The 16,699-nt window shown below is 38.6% G+C and overlaps 1 protein-coding gene across 5 annotated transcripts in view; it reads left to right on the forward strand.

Annotated features, from left to right (window-relative positions):
* NTN4 (netrin 4) overlaps nt 1-16,699 on the forward strand; it is a 114,351-nt gene that overhangs the window by 61,257 nt on the left and 36,395 nt on the right. For all 5 annotated transcript variants that reach the window (XM_059681943.1, XM_059681940.1, XM_059681941.1 and 2 more), the window contains exons 4-5: nt 11,680-11,806; nt 13,944-14,132. In XM_059681943.1, coding sequence (XP_059537926.1) covers nt 11,680-11,806; nt 13,944-14,132 — 316 coding nt within the window. The remainder of the gene's footprint in view (nt 1-11,679; nt 11,807-13,943; nt 14,133-16,699) is intronic.

Below are 16,699 nucleotides of genomic sequence, written 5' to 3' on the forward strand. Positions count from 1 at the left end.
CCAGCTTCAGATACCCCACCGCTAGCTGGCGCAGCGAACGTCACAGTGAACGCCACAACATCAGCCCAGCATCACGTGTCTCACTCGTTCACTTTTGATTTGACATACGAGTAATTTAAGTTACGAGTTCCGTCACGGAACGAATTAAACTCGTAAGTCAAGGCCCCACTGTATGTGTGTGTGTGTGTGTGTGTATATATATATATATATATATATATATATTTTTTTTTTTTCACCATTCTCCATACCCTAAATTAAAACTGACTATAAAAGTAGATCATACCTAATAGGGAGAGTAAATAACATAAAGGAGGTGTTATCCACAAAGAACCAATCTGTAATTAGAGTTCATTTCCATTCCTGTTATCATTTCCTTTTGTAAATTTTTTTCACTGGAGTTTCTGATATATAGGCCTGTTAACACTTGCAGTGGTGCATAAATGGCACAGGAGGCAACTGAATGGTCAGTGTATAGATAACTTTTACAATGAACCAATGAGAATCTAAAAGGATTCTCTATCCTTACATTCCCTGAACTTACTCATGCCAATGTTGCAAATGGGGGCTGATATTTCTGTATTCATCTATCCCCAAAGCTGCTAGGCTTCTCCCAGAGGAATGGGACTAATAATCTACTCAAGAACTGAATACTCTTGAAAGGAAATGGCTCACTTTGAGTCCAAACCAGCCTTTGTTCTTAAGAACTCTTCAAGGACAAATAGGTTTGGAAAACACCAGTTCTATTTAGATAAGAATCTGAATAGGCTTGGCCAAAGTGGATCACTCAAAAATCCTACTCTCCAGGGACTTATAATGGCATATTTTAGGTGTTAAGGTGGTGGCTTTGAGTAAGACTGCTAGAATTTAAGTAGCTCCACGACATATTGGCTTTGTGACCTTAGGCAAATTACTAAAACTCTTTGAACTTCAATTTTCCCCCTTGTGAAATGGCAATGATAACTGTACCTACCTTATCTTGTGTAAATTCAATGAGTTGATATTTATGTAATGCCTGGAACAGTGGCTTTTACATCGGGACATCATGCTAACCAATTATCTACTACTACTATTATTGTTATTATTTATTATCATCATCATCATTATAATTATTATTACTTCCATTTCCCTCCATGACTGATCCTGTTCCTTGGGCTCATAGATCTCCCAGAGCAACTATAGATAAATGCTACACAGAACATTTTTACCTACAAGCCTTGCTCAGATGTGAGCTAGTATATCCCTTATAGGAAGCACTGTAGATAAAACTGAATGTCTTTAAATCCTACCCTTCCCCAAATCCTCCTTTGTGACAATTTAAAGTATCTCATTTTCACTTGAAATGCATAATTAGTACTCTGCCTTCTTGGGAAATTTTAAAAATAGAACTAAACTTCATACCTAAGGTTCTGAATGCTCCATTAAATATACACTGAGTGGCCAGATTACTATGACCACCCCATCAGTACTTCGTTGGGCCACCTTTTGCCTCCAATACTACAGCGATTCTTCTTGGCATTGACTCCATGAGATGTTGAAAGGTGATGCGAGGAATATGACACCATGCCTGGTGAATAGCACTGTCCAGTTCTGTGAGATTTGATGGTTGTGGAACCAGCTGCCTGATGGCTCTTTTAACTTCGTCCCACAAATGCTCAATTGGATTGAGATCTGGTGATTGTGGGGGCCACCTAAGCAAGGAAAAGTCTCCCTCATGTTCTTGAAACCACTCCTGCACAATACAAGAACCGTGGCATGGCGCATTGTCTTGTTGGAAGAAGCCATCTCCATTGGGATACGCCATCAACATGATAGGATGAACTTGATCAGCAACGATACTTAGGTATGTTGTGCTATTCAGGTGTTGTTCCACATGAATTAAAGGGCCCAAATCATGCCAGGAAAACATGCCCCAAACCATAATACTGCCCCCACCAGCTTGAAGGGTTGTACTCATGCATCTGGGGTGCATGCTTTCATGCTGTTTCTGCCAAATTCTCACTCTGCCATCTGCATGATGCAACTGGAAATGTGATTCATCGGACCACCTGACTTTTTTCCAATGCTTGACTGTCCAATCCTTGTGTTCCTGTGCGAACTGGAGACTTTTTATCTTGGTAACTGCAGGCAGCAAAGGTGTTCAAACAGGCCTTCAGAAGTTTTGCTGATACTTGCTCCATGGCTCCGAGCACCAACAATCATCCCACGTTCAAAGGCTGTTAAATCGCGTTGTTTACCCATATCTTCAGAAAAAAATCACTTCTACTGTTGTGGTAAACAACCTGCTTCCCTATTTATAATGGTCTGGCCCTATAACAACTTCAGTGCAAAATTATAGCTAATTTACCTACAAACGTCAGGTGGTCATAATAATTTGGCCACTCAATGTATATTGGCTGAATGAACTGTGAAAAACAGTATAGCGTTTCCTCAAAAAAATTAAAAATGGAGCTCCCATTTGATCCAGTAATCCCACTTCTAGGACTATATCCCAAGAAAACAGAAACACCAATCAGAAAGGATATATGCACCCCTATGTTCATAGCAGCACAATTTACAATAACTAAGATTTGGAAACAGCTTTAATGCCCATCAGCAGATGAGTGGATTAGAAAACTATGGTACATCTATACATTGGAATACTATGCTGCTGTAAAAAAGAAGGAATTCTTACCATTTGCAACAGCATGGATGGAACTGGAGAGCATTATGCTAAGTGAAATAAGCTAGTCAGAGAAAGATAAATATTACATGATCTCACTCATTTGTGGAATATAATGAACAACATAAACTAATGGACAAAAAATAGAATCAGAGTCATAGAAGCATCGAACAGACTGTCCAACCTATGAGGGAAGGTGGGGGGTGAAGGGGTAAAAGATCAACCAAAGGACTTGTATATATGCATATGAGCATACACAATGGACACAGACGGGGGATGGGAAGAAGGGTGAGGACATGTGCTGAGGGGTGGGGGCAGCCAGGGAGTGGTCAATGGGGGGAAAAAAGAGACTTACATAATACTTTAACCAATAAAGAATTTAAATTAAATATACATATACACATATATCTATACTAATAAAAGGGTAATATGCTAATTAGACCAGACATCTTCCGGACATCCTTCTGGACAAAGCCATGGTGGCAGGGCCAAGGCAGAGGCAGTTAGGGGCAATCAGTCTGGCAGGGGAAGGCAGTTAGGGGGGATCAGGCAGGAAGGCAGAGAGGTTAGGGGCAACCAGGCTGGCAGGGGAGGGCAGCTAGGGGAGATCAGGCAGGCAGGCAGAGAGGTTAGTGATGATCAGGCAGGCAGGCAGAGATGATTAGGGACAATCCGGCAGGCAGGCAGAGGTGGTTAGGGGCGATCAGGCAGGCAGGGAACAGTTAGGGGTATCAGGCAGGCAGGCAGGCAGAGTGGTTAGGGGTGATCAGGCAGGCAGGCAGGTGAGCGGTTAGGAACCAGTGGTCCCAGATTGTGAGTCGGACATCCCCCAAGGGGTCCGGGATTGGAGAGGATGCAGGTCGGGCTGATGGACACCCCCCCCACTCAGTGCATGAATTTTGTGCACCCGGATATATATATATATATATATATATATATATATATATATATATATATATGCTGAATTAAAAAAATTAACACATTTGTTGAAACAAATGAGTTAAATTTCAAGGAAATTTAAGCCACTTGTTTCTTCTTCCCTTCAAGGATGTACAATCTAGTAGAGAAAGGCAGATACACACATGATTACATTCAGTGTACTACATGCAGTTTTCTTATGAAATTTGCATTGCTCCATTCATACTTTTTTCCAGCTCTGTCAGCCAGAGCAAGGTTCTTGGCACAAGAGTGAAGTAGGCACAGTTGCCTTTGGCTCCTTCCCTCTCCTCTTAAGACATTCCTTTTGCCTCCACCAAAAAGTCACTTCCTTGTCTAGGTAGCTAACTCTGTTTCCAGCTCTAGGATTGAGAACAGATGGCAATAATCCTATTGTTTGTTGCTAATAATTTAAGGTTTTCCCCCTTTTGAGTGTTAAGTGCATTCTTGTAGGGACGCCTGGACTTAAACAGCATTGAGGAGCTAAAAGATGAACCTCTACAGGAAGAATTTCAGGCAGCTGGCTAGGGGGGAAGAGAGAAGTACTGCCCAATTTTCATTCTTTAATCATGACTACTTCTGCTCTATATCTATTCTTGTTTTATTATTCATGCTTTCTGACAAGAGCTGTATTCTCTACTGTTCAAGTACAGACCAATGAATAGATTACAGAGCTTTTCAATTACTTGCATTCTTGCTATATATATTATTGAGCAAAGCTTTGGAATACTCAGCCTTCAACCTATTTTGCCCCTATTCTGACAATATGTTTCAAGGTCCCTTTCCCACCAAACTCAATTATTATGCTTCATAGTACCATAGAGCTCCTCTTCTGTTAAATTGAAACATGCAAACCTTTAATGGGAAAAAGGAATATTTTATTCGCTAATGAAAAGACATGTTTGTCTTACAATGCTTTCTATTCAAAGGTCTGTGCTGTAGCATTGTTGTGCATGTTTTTGTCCTACATAAGAGTAACAGGTCCTAACAGGCTAGCCTGTTATTAGAATTTATATCTTTTCATGCATAAGAAGTTCATTCTTTTAAAAGTTAATCCTTTTCTCTAAAAAGGACATACTATCTCTTTAGAAAGTAATCAGTTTTTGCCTTCACATTTTGTCTTACATTGCTACATTGCATTGTTCCACTTCTAAATCATTTGTCATAGCTAAGTGGAGGTTCCTGAATTGCTGCAGCTGCTGTTACAGAAGTATTTTCCTTTGGTTCACAGAGTAGGGACTGTTTGCATCCTCTTTTCTGAAACATTTTTAAAAGTTCCAATGATGATATGAAAAAAGATTTTCTTTTTTTACTATAAATAATTTTTTTATTTTTCAATTACAGTTGGCATACAATATTATATTAGTTTCAGGTGTACAACCCAGTAGACTGATAAAAAATTAAAATAAAATGGTGTGTGTGTAAAAAGTAATGGCACAATAGCACAAGGAAATTATCCCATTTATGAAATTCAAGATTTTCTGAATACTTAGCTATAAAATCTTTCTTTTCCCTGCTAACTTTCATCAGAATTTTTAATTGGACATAAATAACAGTTGTTTCGTTCTTTCTTGGAATGCATTAGGAAGCAAATTTTGTCACACACTCGTAAAAGAAATCCGTTAATGTGCCTCCTCCAAAGCATTAACAGATTGGTTTTTTGCTTTGGTAATTCCAGTAAGGTGAATGTCTGTGGTGAGCATCAATAGATTATGAAATATACCTTTATTTGGAAGGAAGGAGCTGGAATGATATTTGTTCTATTACTTCTAGAGTCACAAGCAATGGAAAAATGCAATGTAAAAAGAGAAAAACAGTGGGGGAAAATCAGAAAGAATAGGTCTTAGTTTAGGTATAGTCAGTATTGACAAATGAAAGTTTGTCTTCAGAAACTATTAACATTTACTTTTTCATTTGTGTCACAAGTAGTGCCTGCAAGAAAGAACAGATATTCTCCTAGCTGTCTCTTGTTTGATTTTAAGATGATCTGTATTGTTGAGATGGCAACAGGTCCCAGCCAATAGGACGTTTGCTTCTTCTCTGGTAGCTAATAAAGGATTATGAGTAGTTGCCTTCAACCAACACAAGGAAGGAAACTTTAAAATCATAGAACCTTAAGTCCAACTGATGTTGCTCAGTGGTTGAGCGTCCACCTATGAACCGGGAGGTCATGGTTCAATTCCTGGTCAGGGCACATGCCTGGGTTGTGGGCTCCATCCCTGGTTTGGGGCATGCAGGAGACAGCCGATCAATGATTCTCTCTCATCATTGATGTTTCTCTCTCTCTCTCCCTCTCCTTTCCTCTCTGAAATTAATAAAAATATTTTTAAAAATCATAGAACCTTAAGACTAGAAGGACCCTAAAAGTTTTCTAAGCCAATCTTCCATCTAATATTTAAATATTCTACAACATCTTGATAATTGATTGTTCAACCCATTTGCCTGACACTATCAATGGCCAGATTCTCACCACCTCTTGCCATGGATAATTTCCTCAACTCCATGATTGCTGACTACTAAAGGCCTTCTGCCCCCAAAAGAACAATAACTGAAAAAAGCAGCTTTTCTAGGCAAGACTTGTGTATCTTCCAGTGATGTGTTCAAAGATAATTTCCTCATTTTGTTCCCCACCTAGATTCCTGAGTCTATAGCCTCAGATATGATGTGATATAATATTATATATATATAATTTTCTCTTTGTATTTATTTGGCTATAATATATATATTTGTCACCAAAGTGCACAGCTATTAATGAGCATGCTGTTCTAATAATTCTTTAAATTACTGGTTCAAAGTTTGTATGAGTCCCTACCTGTAAGATAAATATGCTAAAAGTGATTTGCAAGTAGGTTAATAGTAGTAACAAATAAATAATATTAGATATAAGAAGAAAAAATTTTGTAATAAAATAATATTTTATTTTAATAGAGGGGGTATAAAACTCATAGAGTGCCCAAAATGCCAAGGTGTACCTCTTAGATAATCAGGAACTACAGATTTGTTGTTAAAGTAGATTTCTCATTTTCTAATTAGATAGCCAGACACCACTCCTCTTCAAATAAATCTTAAGTATGTAATTCCATTTTCCTGCTCCTTATCTACTTTATGTTTGTGTACCAAATAAGAGCTATGTTTAACTAACTTGTTACTAAAGTTTCCTTTGTTTTTTTTCAATGAAGACCTAGTTTTACTTGCACATTTTTCACAAGCATCAAATAGTGGGTGATCTTTCAAGCTTGAACAGTAACAGTTGTATCGCTGAGGAAGGATTTCTTGTTTCAAATGATCTAGATAATGATTTACAGCTATTTTGGGTAATACTCAAAATGACAGCTCCTTGAATTTTTTTGTGTGCAGAAAAATTTGCTGGGCTGGCATCTTTCAGACCCTGGGAGGTCATCCCAATTCTCAGCATGTGGGAAACAAGGGAATGCTCTGAAATCCTTACTCCAGAGGGAACTGACCTGTCCACATTAACTTGTGATACATGTGAATGTTTGATGAGATTTCCCCAAATGTCTGTGGCCTCCTGAGGCCTGGAATTTGTGGGTCAGGGCTAACCTATGAGCTGTGGGTATTCCAGGACCAAACCTGAAACACTGACGTATAATGATAGTTTACTTCCTCTAAAGAAAACTAACAGTACTTTGTAGTATCTATCTTTATATAGTACTGTATACATGGTTGTTAAAGAGTATAAAGGATGCAAAAAGGCAGTAAATAAGAATTAACAACCTTTTAAAATTTGGAACATTATCAGAAAATACACATGGGTACCACTGGCTGTTGGAAAATATAAGCTGAGATAGAATAATAAAGAAATAATAAAGGAGGAAGGGGAAGAATGACGAGAAAAGACAAGATAGGGAGTGACATAGAAATATGTTTAAAGAAAATAACATAGGGTATTTAATATATTTTCAGTATTCAAAAATCTTCAGTGGGTCTTCAGTACCTACAGGATAAACTCCAGCATCCTTAAGCTGATATATATACATTTCATGACTTTTTATTTATTATTTTTAACTTTATATTAAGTTTTTTGGTTCATTTTCTTTTTTAATTTTATATTTCAATTATAGTTTATGTTCAATATTATTTTGTATTAGTTTCAGGTGTACAAAATAGTGGCTAGACAATCATATACTTTACAAAGTGGTCCCTCTGATATTTCAAATACTAACCTGGCACTATACATAGTTATTACAATACTAGGGGCCCGGTGCACGAAATTCGTGCACTGGGTGTGTGTGGGGGGGAGTGTCCCTCAGCCCAGCCTGCCCCCTCTCACATACTGGGAGCCCTCAGGCGTTGACCCCCATCACCCTCCAATCGCAGGATCGGCCCCTTGCCCAGGCCTGATGCCTCTGGCTGAGGCGTCCGGCCCGGGCAGCGGGGACCCGCAGCTGCAGTGGCCCCGCGATCGTGGGCTCCGCTTTAGGCCCAGGCAAGGGACCCCTAGCTCCCGGGACTGCCAGCTTCGACCATGCCCAGCTCCCATCGCTGGCTCCACCCCTACTTCCTGCTATCACTGGCCAGGGTGGAAAAGGCACCTGATTCTCCGATCATGGCTGGGGCATGGCTGCCCCCTAGCTCTTAGCTCCCCCCTGGGTTTCCGATCACTGTCAGTGGCAGGGGGCTTCTTCCTGCTTTCCCATTCGCCTCCCTGCATTGTGCCTACGTATGCAAATTAACCGCCATCTTGTTGGCAGTTAACTGCCAATCTTAGTTGGCAGTTAATTTGCATATAGCCCTGATTAGCCAATGAAAAGGGTAGCTCGTATGCCAATTACCATTTTTCTCTTTTATTAGTGTTGATTATTGACTACTAGAGGCCTGGTGCACAAATTCGTGCACAGATGGGGTCCGGCCAGCCAGGGTAAGGGACCGCGGGCTGTTGGCTGGCCAGCCCCGACCGCTGGTCGAACTCCTGGTCAAGGGGACAATTTGCATAATAGCCTCTTATTATATAGGATATTCCCTATTCTGTACTTTACATCCCCGGGCTATTTTGTGACTACCAATTTGTACTTCTTAATCCATTCACCTTTTTCATCCAGCCCCTCAAAGCCCCCTCCCCTCTTATAGCTCTCAGACTGTTCTCTATCTATGAGTCTGTTTCTATTTTGTTGTTTATTTTGTTCATTAGATCCAACATTATGTAAAATTATATAATACTTGTCTTTCTCTGACTGAACTTCATTATGCTATCAACTTCCTTCAGCTACTCGTTTGCCTTCACTTTACTAAACTCTTCAACTTTGGAAGGTTTTTCTTATTCAGTTTTTCCAAAGATTCCATTTTGTTTGAAATCAGCATCTCATACAAGTAAACAAAGTTACTCAGTTTTTACTGAGAGCCTTTAAAGAATCTTACCATGCAGAAGCTATTTGATAGAGAGTTTCCCTTTTCATGATGTTAAGGAATGTTGAATTCAAAAGATTTAATAAGCTCGCCAGTGTTCCTCAGCGGTTGAGCACTGAGCTATGAACCAGGAGGTCACAGTTTGATTCCAGGTCAGACCACATGTCCGGGTTGCAGGCTCGATCCCCAGTGTGGGGTGTGCAGGAGGTGACCGATCAATGATTCTCTCTCATCATTGATGGTCCTATCTCTCTCTCCGTTTCCCTCCCTCTCTGAAATCAATAAAAATATATATTAAAAAAAAGATTTAATAAGAGCAGTAGGACTAGAGCATTTCTTCCAGAATATATGAAAAATCAGATATCCTGGAGCTAGAATGAAAAGACCTCACTCTTATAGACCAGTAGAAACTGAATTCCTGCAGACCTCCAAATTTAAGTGCAAATTTATCTTTAGAGCTTGCCTGGACATGAAAATGGAGATGTATAGTAAACACTTACAACTCCATGGGACTTTCCATACCAATAGCTCCTATGGAAAAATGGTCACAAAGAGAAGCCCAAGAAAATAGATAGCTGTAATTCACTTCACACTTGGGCATTCCCAGACCAAACCAATAAATTGAATTATAACATTAGTTGAGTTTCTACAAAAAATACCAACAAAAATTTTGGCAACATCATGGTACTCTGAGGAGCCAATTCCACCCTCTCAAATAAATAAATATGTATATTTATTTACTAATCCCTAAAAGCTAAAAAGACAGCTATAATCAATTTTTATTAAGCACAAAAACCTTACATTATAATACACAGAAATGAATTTTAGCAAGATGACCACCAAAATCATTGTTTATGAAATTTTCCAGATTATAACTCTTAGGCCTCATGTGGTTTATTCACAAGTAGCCTGCAGTTCTCCAAGCACTATGTAATCCTTGCACTTGAATATGTGAATATAAGTTCCACAGTCATTATATATCATACTTGGATAATATTTATGCTACTTTCAGAGTCCCTCTATAAAGATACACACACACACACACACACACACACACACACACACACACACACACACACACTAGAGGCCCAGTGCACATTCACGCACTGGAGGGGTGTCCCTCAGCCTGGCCTGTGCCCTCTCACAGTCTGGAACCCCTCGAGGGATGTCCGACTGCCAGCTTAGGCCAGCTCCCCCAAGGGGTCCTTAGTGCTGCTGAGGAGGAGGGAGAGGCTCCCACCACCGCCGCTGTGCCCGCCAGCCGTGAGCCACAGGGGAAGTGCACTGACCACCGGGGGCAGCTCCTGTGCTGAGTGTCTGCACCCTGGTGGTCAGTGCATGTCACAGCGACTGATCATTTGGTCATCCAGTCGATTTGCATATTAGCCTTTTATTATATAGGATATTAAGATAATTAAAAGAGAAAGGGGCTCTTGGGTAAAATAACACAACTTACTAGAGTGTTAAATTAGGTAAAGCAGTAGATCAATGTATTGGTGTAACTATTTCCAGATTTGTTGAACTCTAGGGACTCATTTTGATTCTGACCATTCTAAATACATATCATTTTTAGTAGTTCCTTTACCTTGCAATCAAAACATTTTAGATTATCCCTAGATTCCTAGCACCACACCTTGGTTTATTTTGTTTCCTCTTCCTGGTAACTTTCTTTGCTACTGTCAGAAATACTGTCCATCTTCAAGGACCAGCTCAAAACCCAATCTTTCTCATAAAGCCCTCCAGAACTGCCAACCTATGATAATTTTCGCAACTTTTAATTCCAACAGCATTTTGTTTCATAGGTATTTATTTATTGTCTAGTTTATCTGTAATTTTTTCTATGTAAGTCTTTTTTTCTCTAACTACATTTATACTTCTCTTAAAGACCAAAATTATATTTTGTAATGCTTTGTGGGCCAAACGTTGCCTGACGTATTGAATCTCCTGTGTGTGTGTGTGTGTGTGTGTGTATTTAAGTTTTCTTTTTTGCTTACTGATTTTGGGGAGAGAGAGAGAGAAACAAAGGGAGTTATTGATTTATTTGTTTGTCCACTTATTTATTCATTGATTGATTCCTGAATGTGCCCTGACCAAGGATCAAACCTGAAACCTTGGTGTATCTGGATGACACTCTAACCAACAGCTATCTGGCCAGGGCTCCCTTGTATATATTCATTAAACAATTTTTGACTGGTATTATCCTTATGCTGAGTTACCTTTTATACTGTTTCTCAAAAAACACACACAAAATAACACTTGGCCCTGGCTGGGTAGCTCAATTGGTTAGAGTGTCTTCTGAATACACCAAGGTTATGGGTTCGATCCTCGGTCAGGCCACATACAATAATCAACCAATGAATGCATAAATAAGTGGAACAACAAATTGATGTTTCTCTCTTTTTTCCTCTCTTTTTCTAAACTGTGGGATTAAAAGAAAATAACCAGTCATTTTGACAAAATGTATTCAAAGTCTTAAAGATATATATATTTTACCATTTAATTTGACTTCTAGAAAACACATTTCAAATAAATAAAGCTGTATACAGATAGTTAGCTACAAAGATATTCATTATTGCATTAAAATATAATATGTAAAAATATACAAAAATAGGTGAATGAATGTCATATTTTAAAGCCAATTAACGAGATGAGACTGTGGGAAGAAATTTTCTTTTCTAGCATGGTTTGTGCTCATAGATATTACTTATTTTTGTTTGTAGGTCCATGGGAAGTGTATGTGTAAACACAACACAGCAGGCACCCACTGCCAACATTGTGCACCATTGTACAATGACCGCCCCTGGGAGGCAGCTGATGGCAAAACGGGATCTCCTAAAGAGTGCAGAAGTAAGTACCAAGCCTAGAAGACTCAGAGCCTTCTTTACAAAGTAAGCTTATCTGTGGACTCTTTGTTGTCTCTGGAAACATAATATAAAGTGGTGGGTGACCGACATAAATATAGCCAGTATCGCTGCCCACTATGCCCTCAACTATTGGAAAGAATGACAGCTTGCCAAGTTGCCAACATGACTATTTTGCCAAGAATATGTTGCTCATTTTCTTGGCCACTTTGGGGCACCTAAGCACCCTTCCTAATAATTTGGCATCATAAAAACATGGCCAGACACAAGAGCAACTAGGATAATGGTATTCAATAACCCTCATAGTAGAGTTAATGAATTATACTCATGAACTCATTTTTCAAAACAACCCTATAAAGCAGGTGGTGTTAATCCCATTTTCAAGATCTGGAAATTGAAGCTTAGTAAGATTAAGTAATTTTCCAAAATTAGTAAATAGAGTTAAGACTTGGTCCCAAATCTTCAGAATCCCAAATTAAATAATTTTTCCCCATACTATCTTACTATTACTTAAAATGAAAAATCAGATTTGAAATTATGCCAGTAAGTCAAGAAGGAGACTGCATTATCAGGTTAACTTTGGGTTTAAGGTTTGAAATTAGATAGAAGGGTAAAAAATATGGGAATGTGAATCATTGGGTTCTTTTTTTCAATTCAAAGTATTCAGAGGAAGTCACATGTCCATAACAATGTTCATACTCACAAATTTCAATTTTACTGGGCTTTACAGGCAAGTACTGTGGGTAAAGTTGTGAGAAGTCTCTTCTCATACATAATTTGGCATCATAACTGATTTATTTTAGTTTCTAGGAAATGTAAAGGATTTCCTCTAAGCATAAATCTTAAATTATCTTATAATATGCTTTTTAAAGATTATAAATCTTCTCAAAATATCATAACATATCAAGGAAACAATGAAAAACAATAGCACAAACAGTTTCAAATACAGTTGACCTCCACACAAAAAAGGTCTGGAATCTTATTCTAAATCACTCATCAAGAGAATCTAAAGAATTTCTCCTAAATTCCTAGAATGCCATGCTGGCCCTTTACAGAGAATCCAACTGCATATCTAAATACATATAGAACATAAAGACTTGTCACTTAGTGCTACTGACTGATAATCCTAGAAATGCCTTTCAGAAATTGATTACATAGGAAACACTACTGACCTCTGCTATAGAATATTAAGGCTTCCATAAGCAACTACCTTTACTCACCAGTACAACAATAGCTGATGAATAGAAAGACAAATAAATCTACCTACCAATTTATTAACTCCTGTCAAACGGAATTTTTTCCAGGCTTAGTGAGCATAAATTCAGGCCTATATCTGCAATATGAATTATTTTCAAATAATGCCTGGCAATCTAGGTTTTTCTAAGTAAGGCATGGGACCACAGTGATAACAGTGCTTTGAGAAGAAGAAGGAATGGACACAGTGACGTATTTCCATTAAAGAGAGAAAAAATTGGTGGCCACTCAAATAGTCTTTCCAAAATAAATGTCAACTCCAGTTGCTAAGGTCACTTATATCTCTGCCTACGTAGACAAATCTACAACTGATTGGCTTTCAGACATGTCTTCAAACTTATTTTTTAATTTAAAAATCTAATATGTCAATTATATCTCAAAAAATCTATAAAGAAACACTAAACATATACACCAAAAATACCCCCAAACTTTTTTAAAAAGGAAAGTAGTGCCTGGCTGGTGTGGTTCAGCGGTTGAGCGTCGACCTATGAACCAGGACGGCACAGTTCGATTCCCAGTCAGGGCACGTGTCTGGGATGCAGGCTTGATCCCCAGTGGGGGGCATGCGGGAGACAGCTGATCAATGATTCTCTCGTCATTGATGTTTCTATCTCTCTGAAATCAATTAAAAAATATATTTTTTTTTAAAGAAAGTAATAACCTATGAAAGGCAAGAGGAAACAGGATAAATGGGGATGGGAGGCTAGAGTTTTCGATGTATACCTATTTATATTGTTTTGGTTCTTATGTACTGCAATAATATGTACTCTTCAAAAAACTAAAACTAAAATTTAAAAAATTAACCGAATGTTAGAAAACCTACCACTTTATTTTTAATGATTTGCTTTCCTTCCACGCTTCTTTTCCAGCCTGCAAGTGCAATGGGCATGCTGATGCCTGTCACTTTGACATTAATGTGTGGGAGGCATCAGGGAATCGCAGCGGTGGCGTCTGCCGTGACTGTCAGCACAACACGGAGGGCCAGCATTGCCAGCGATGTAAGCCAGGCTTCCACCGGGACCTCCGGAGACCCTTCTCTGCTCCAGATGCTTGCCGATGTAAGTGCACTCATCCACGGTTGCTGGAGAAAGGGGTGATGTGTAAAACGGGAATGAATCTTTCCATCCTTTACTTGCTGGTCCAAGGGAGAGAGGTCATGAAATTTCAGACAATACACTCATACTCATCAGTTAACTTCATTGATAAGGGGTAAGAATTTTCATCTTGTGAGGTGAAAACAGCACAATGTTCATTTAAAAAAATTCTCCTTTCTCACTCTCCAGGAAGTGAAATTATTTTCTGTAGCACCACATTTTGGAAAACAAGATGTCTAGTGTAAGGGAAAAAATAATGGCGAAGAGGGAGATATATTTAAAATTATCTTAAGACAAAATAAATGAGAAGAGCATTGATAATAATAAGTAGACGGACGTTAATAAAATAAAGAGTTGTTTCCTGCACTTGGGTCATTCTAGCTTTCATCTCTAGAGTGAATTTGAACACTTGCTTGGTTTCAGTATGAACGTACTTTGGTTGACACTGCTCTAATGTACCCCCATATCATAAACAAATTTAGAACATAATAATCAATCTCTTCCCCACCCAATACCAAATTCATATAGAATGGATTCTGTTTTTTTGTTGGCATAACTCCAAGAAGTTTATTTGGGGAAAAGAGTAGAATTTTAAAATGCCTGTGCAATTATCTGAAATGTGACTGTAAAGGGTGCACGCAGAACTTAAGTCCAATGTCCAATGTGGCTGAACAGCTTGCCTAACTACATGAGTATTTACATGTCTATTAACTCAAATTATTAGAGGACAAACTACTCAAGACTCTTAATGGAGATTGATGATCATGCCCTTCCTTTCCCCACCAAGGACTCCATGTTCTGGCTCAAAACAGTGACAGGAAGGGAGCAATACAATGGGAAATAATCATTCAAAATCTTGGTGTGTTTTTTTTAATTTAAAGGAAAAAGTCTAGTGTTCTTGGAAAATACATATTTTTAACGTCAGGCAGGAGATATCTTCATGAAAATTTGAGTGGGTTTCTTTGTTACAAGCTTTCTCCCTTAAACTGTAGAAGATAGATTGTGGCACACTTCACTTTCAACACTGAGCCCGAAATTTGGATGTAATACTATTTCTCAGAGTTCTATTTTACTTCAGCTTCTGCATGTACTCAGACTTGAAGCTAGAAATCAATAATAATTCATATTGCTAATCTCTCCTAGCTAGCAAATACTTAGATGCACCAAGTAAGGAATTATGAAAATGACTTATACCAATTTAGTCCTTTTAGCATAATTTGTAGCAGGTAGATGGATTAGTAGGGAAGATCTATATCTCCTTCTTTCCTTCTCCAGACAGCCCCCTGACCAACTGGTAGACTGCCCAATGAAGGCTTATCTTCATTCACTATTCCAGCATATGTTTGGGGCACAGATGCCTGTGTCCATTCACTTCCCTAGCATGGTTTTCCTTATTAGCACCTTCTGGTTCTTTTCTTCCCTTTACTGAGCCAGGGGTACGTCCCAACACCTATTAGCACATCTAATTCTTGTCTCTACCAACTCTCCATAATATATTATTTAATTGGCAAACATATGTTTGGCAACATTTTCACTATTATTATTTTTGTTTGTTTTAATTTAAATTCTTTATTGTTTAAAGTATTAAAAAAAAATAAAGTATTACATATATCTCCATATTCCCCCATTGATCTCTCCCCGGCCACTCCCACCCTCCCGCACATGCTCTCATCCCCCTACTGTCTGTGTCCATTGGTTTCCTTATATGCATGCATACAAGTCCTTTGGTTGATCTCTTATCCTGCCCTCCCACCCATCCTTCTTTCCCTCTGAGGTCTGTCTGTTCGATGCTTTGTGTCTCTGGATCTATTTTTTGTTCATTATGTTCCACAAATGAGTGAGATCATGTTATATTTATCTTTCTCCAACTGGCTTATTTCGCTTAGCATAACGCTCTCCAGGTCCATCCATGCTGTTGCAAATGGTAAGAGTTCTTTCTTTTTTACAGCAGCATAGAATTCCATTGTGTAGATGTACCACAGGTTTATAATCCACTCATCTGTTGATGGGCACTTGTGCTGTTTCCAAATCTTAGTTATTGTAAATTGTGCTGCTATGAACATAGGGGTGCATATATCCTTTCTGATTGGTGTTTCTAATTTCTTGGGATAAATTCTTAGAAGTGGGATTACTGGGTCAAATGGGAGTTCCATTTTTAATTTTTATGAGGAAATTTTATACTGTTTTCACAGTGGCTGCACCAGTCTGCATTCCCACCAGCAGTGCATGAGGGTTCCTTTTTCTCCACATCCTCACCAGCACTTGTTGTTTATTGATTTGTTGATGATAGCCCCTCTGACAGGTGTGAAATGGTACCGCATTGTCGTTTTGATTTGTATCTCTCGGGTGATTAGTGACTTTGAGCATGTTTTCATGTCTCTTGGCCTTCTGTATGTCCTCTTTTGAAAAGTATCTATTTAGGTCCTTTGCCCACTTTTTGATTGGGTTGTTTACCTTCCTTTTGTTAAACTGTATGAGTTCCCTATAAATTTTGGAGATTAAACCCTTATTGGATATAACATTGGCAAGTA

The sequence above is a fragment of the Myotis daubentonii genome, chromosome 2 (genome assembly GCF_963259705.1).
Source record: "Myotis daubentonii chromosome 2, mMyoDau2.1, whole genome shotgun sequence".
In the NCBI taxonomy this organism is placed as follows: Eukaryota; Metazoa; Chordata; class Mammalia; order Chiroptera; family Vespertilionidae; genus Myotis; species Myotis daubentonii.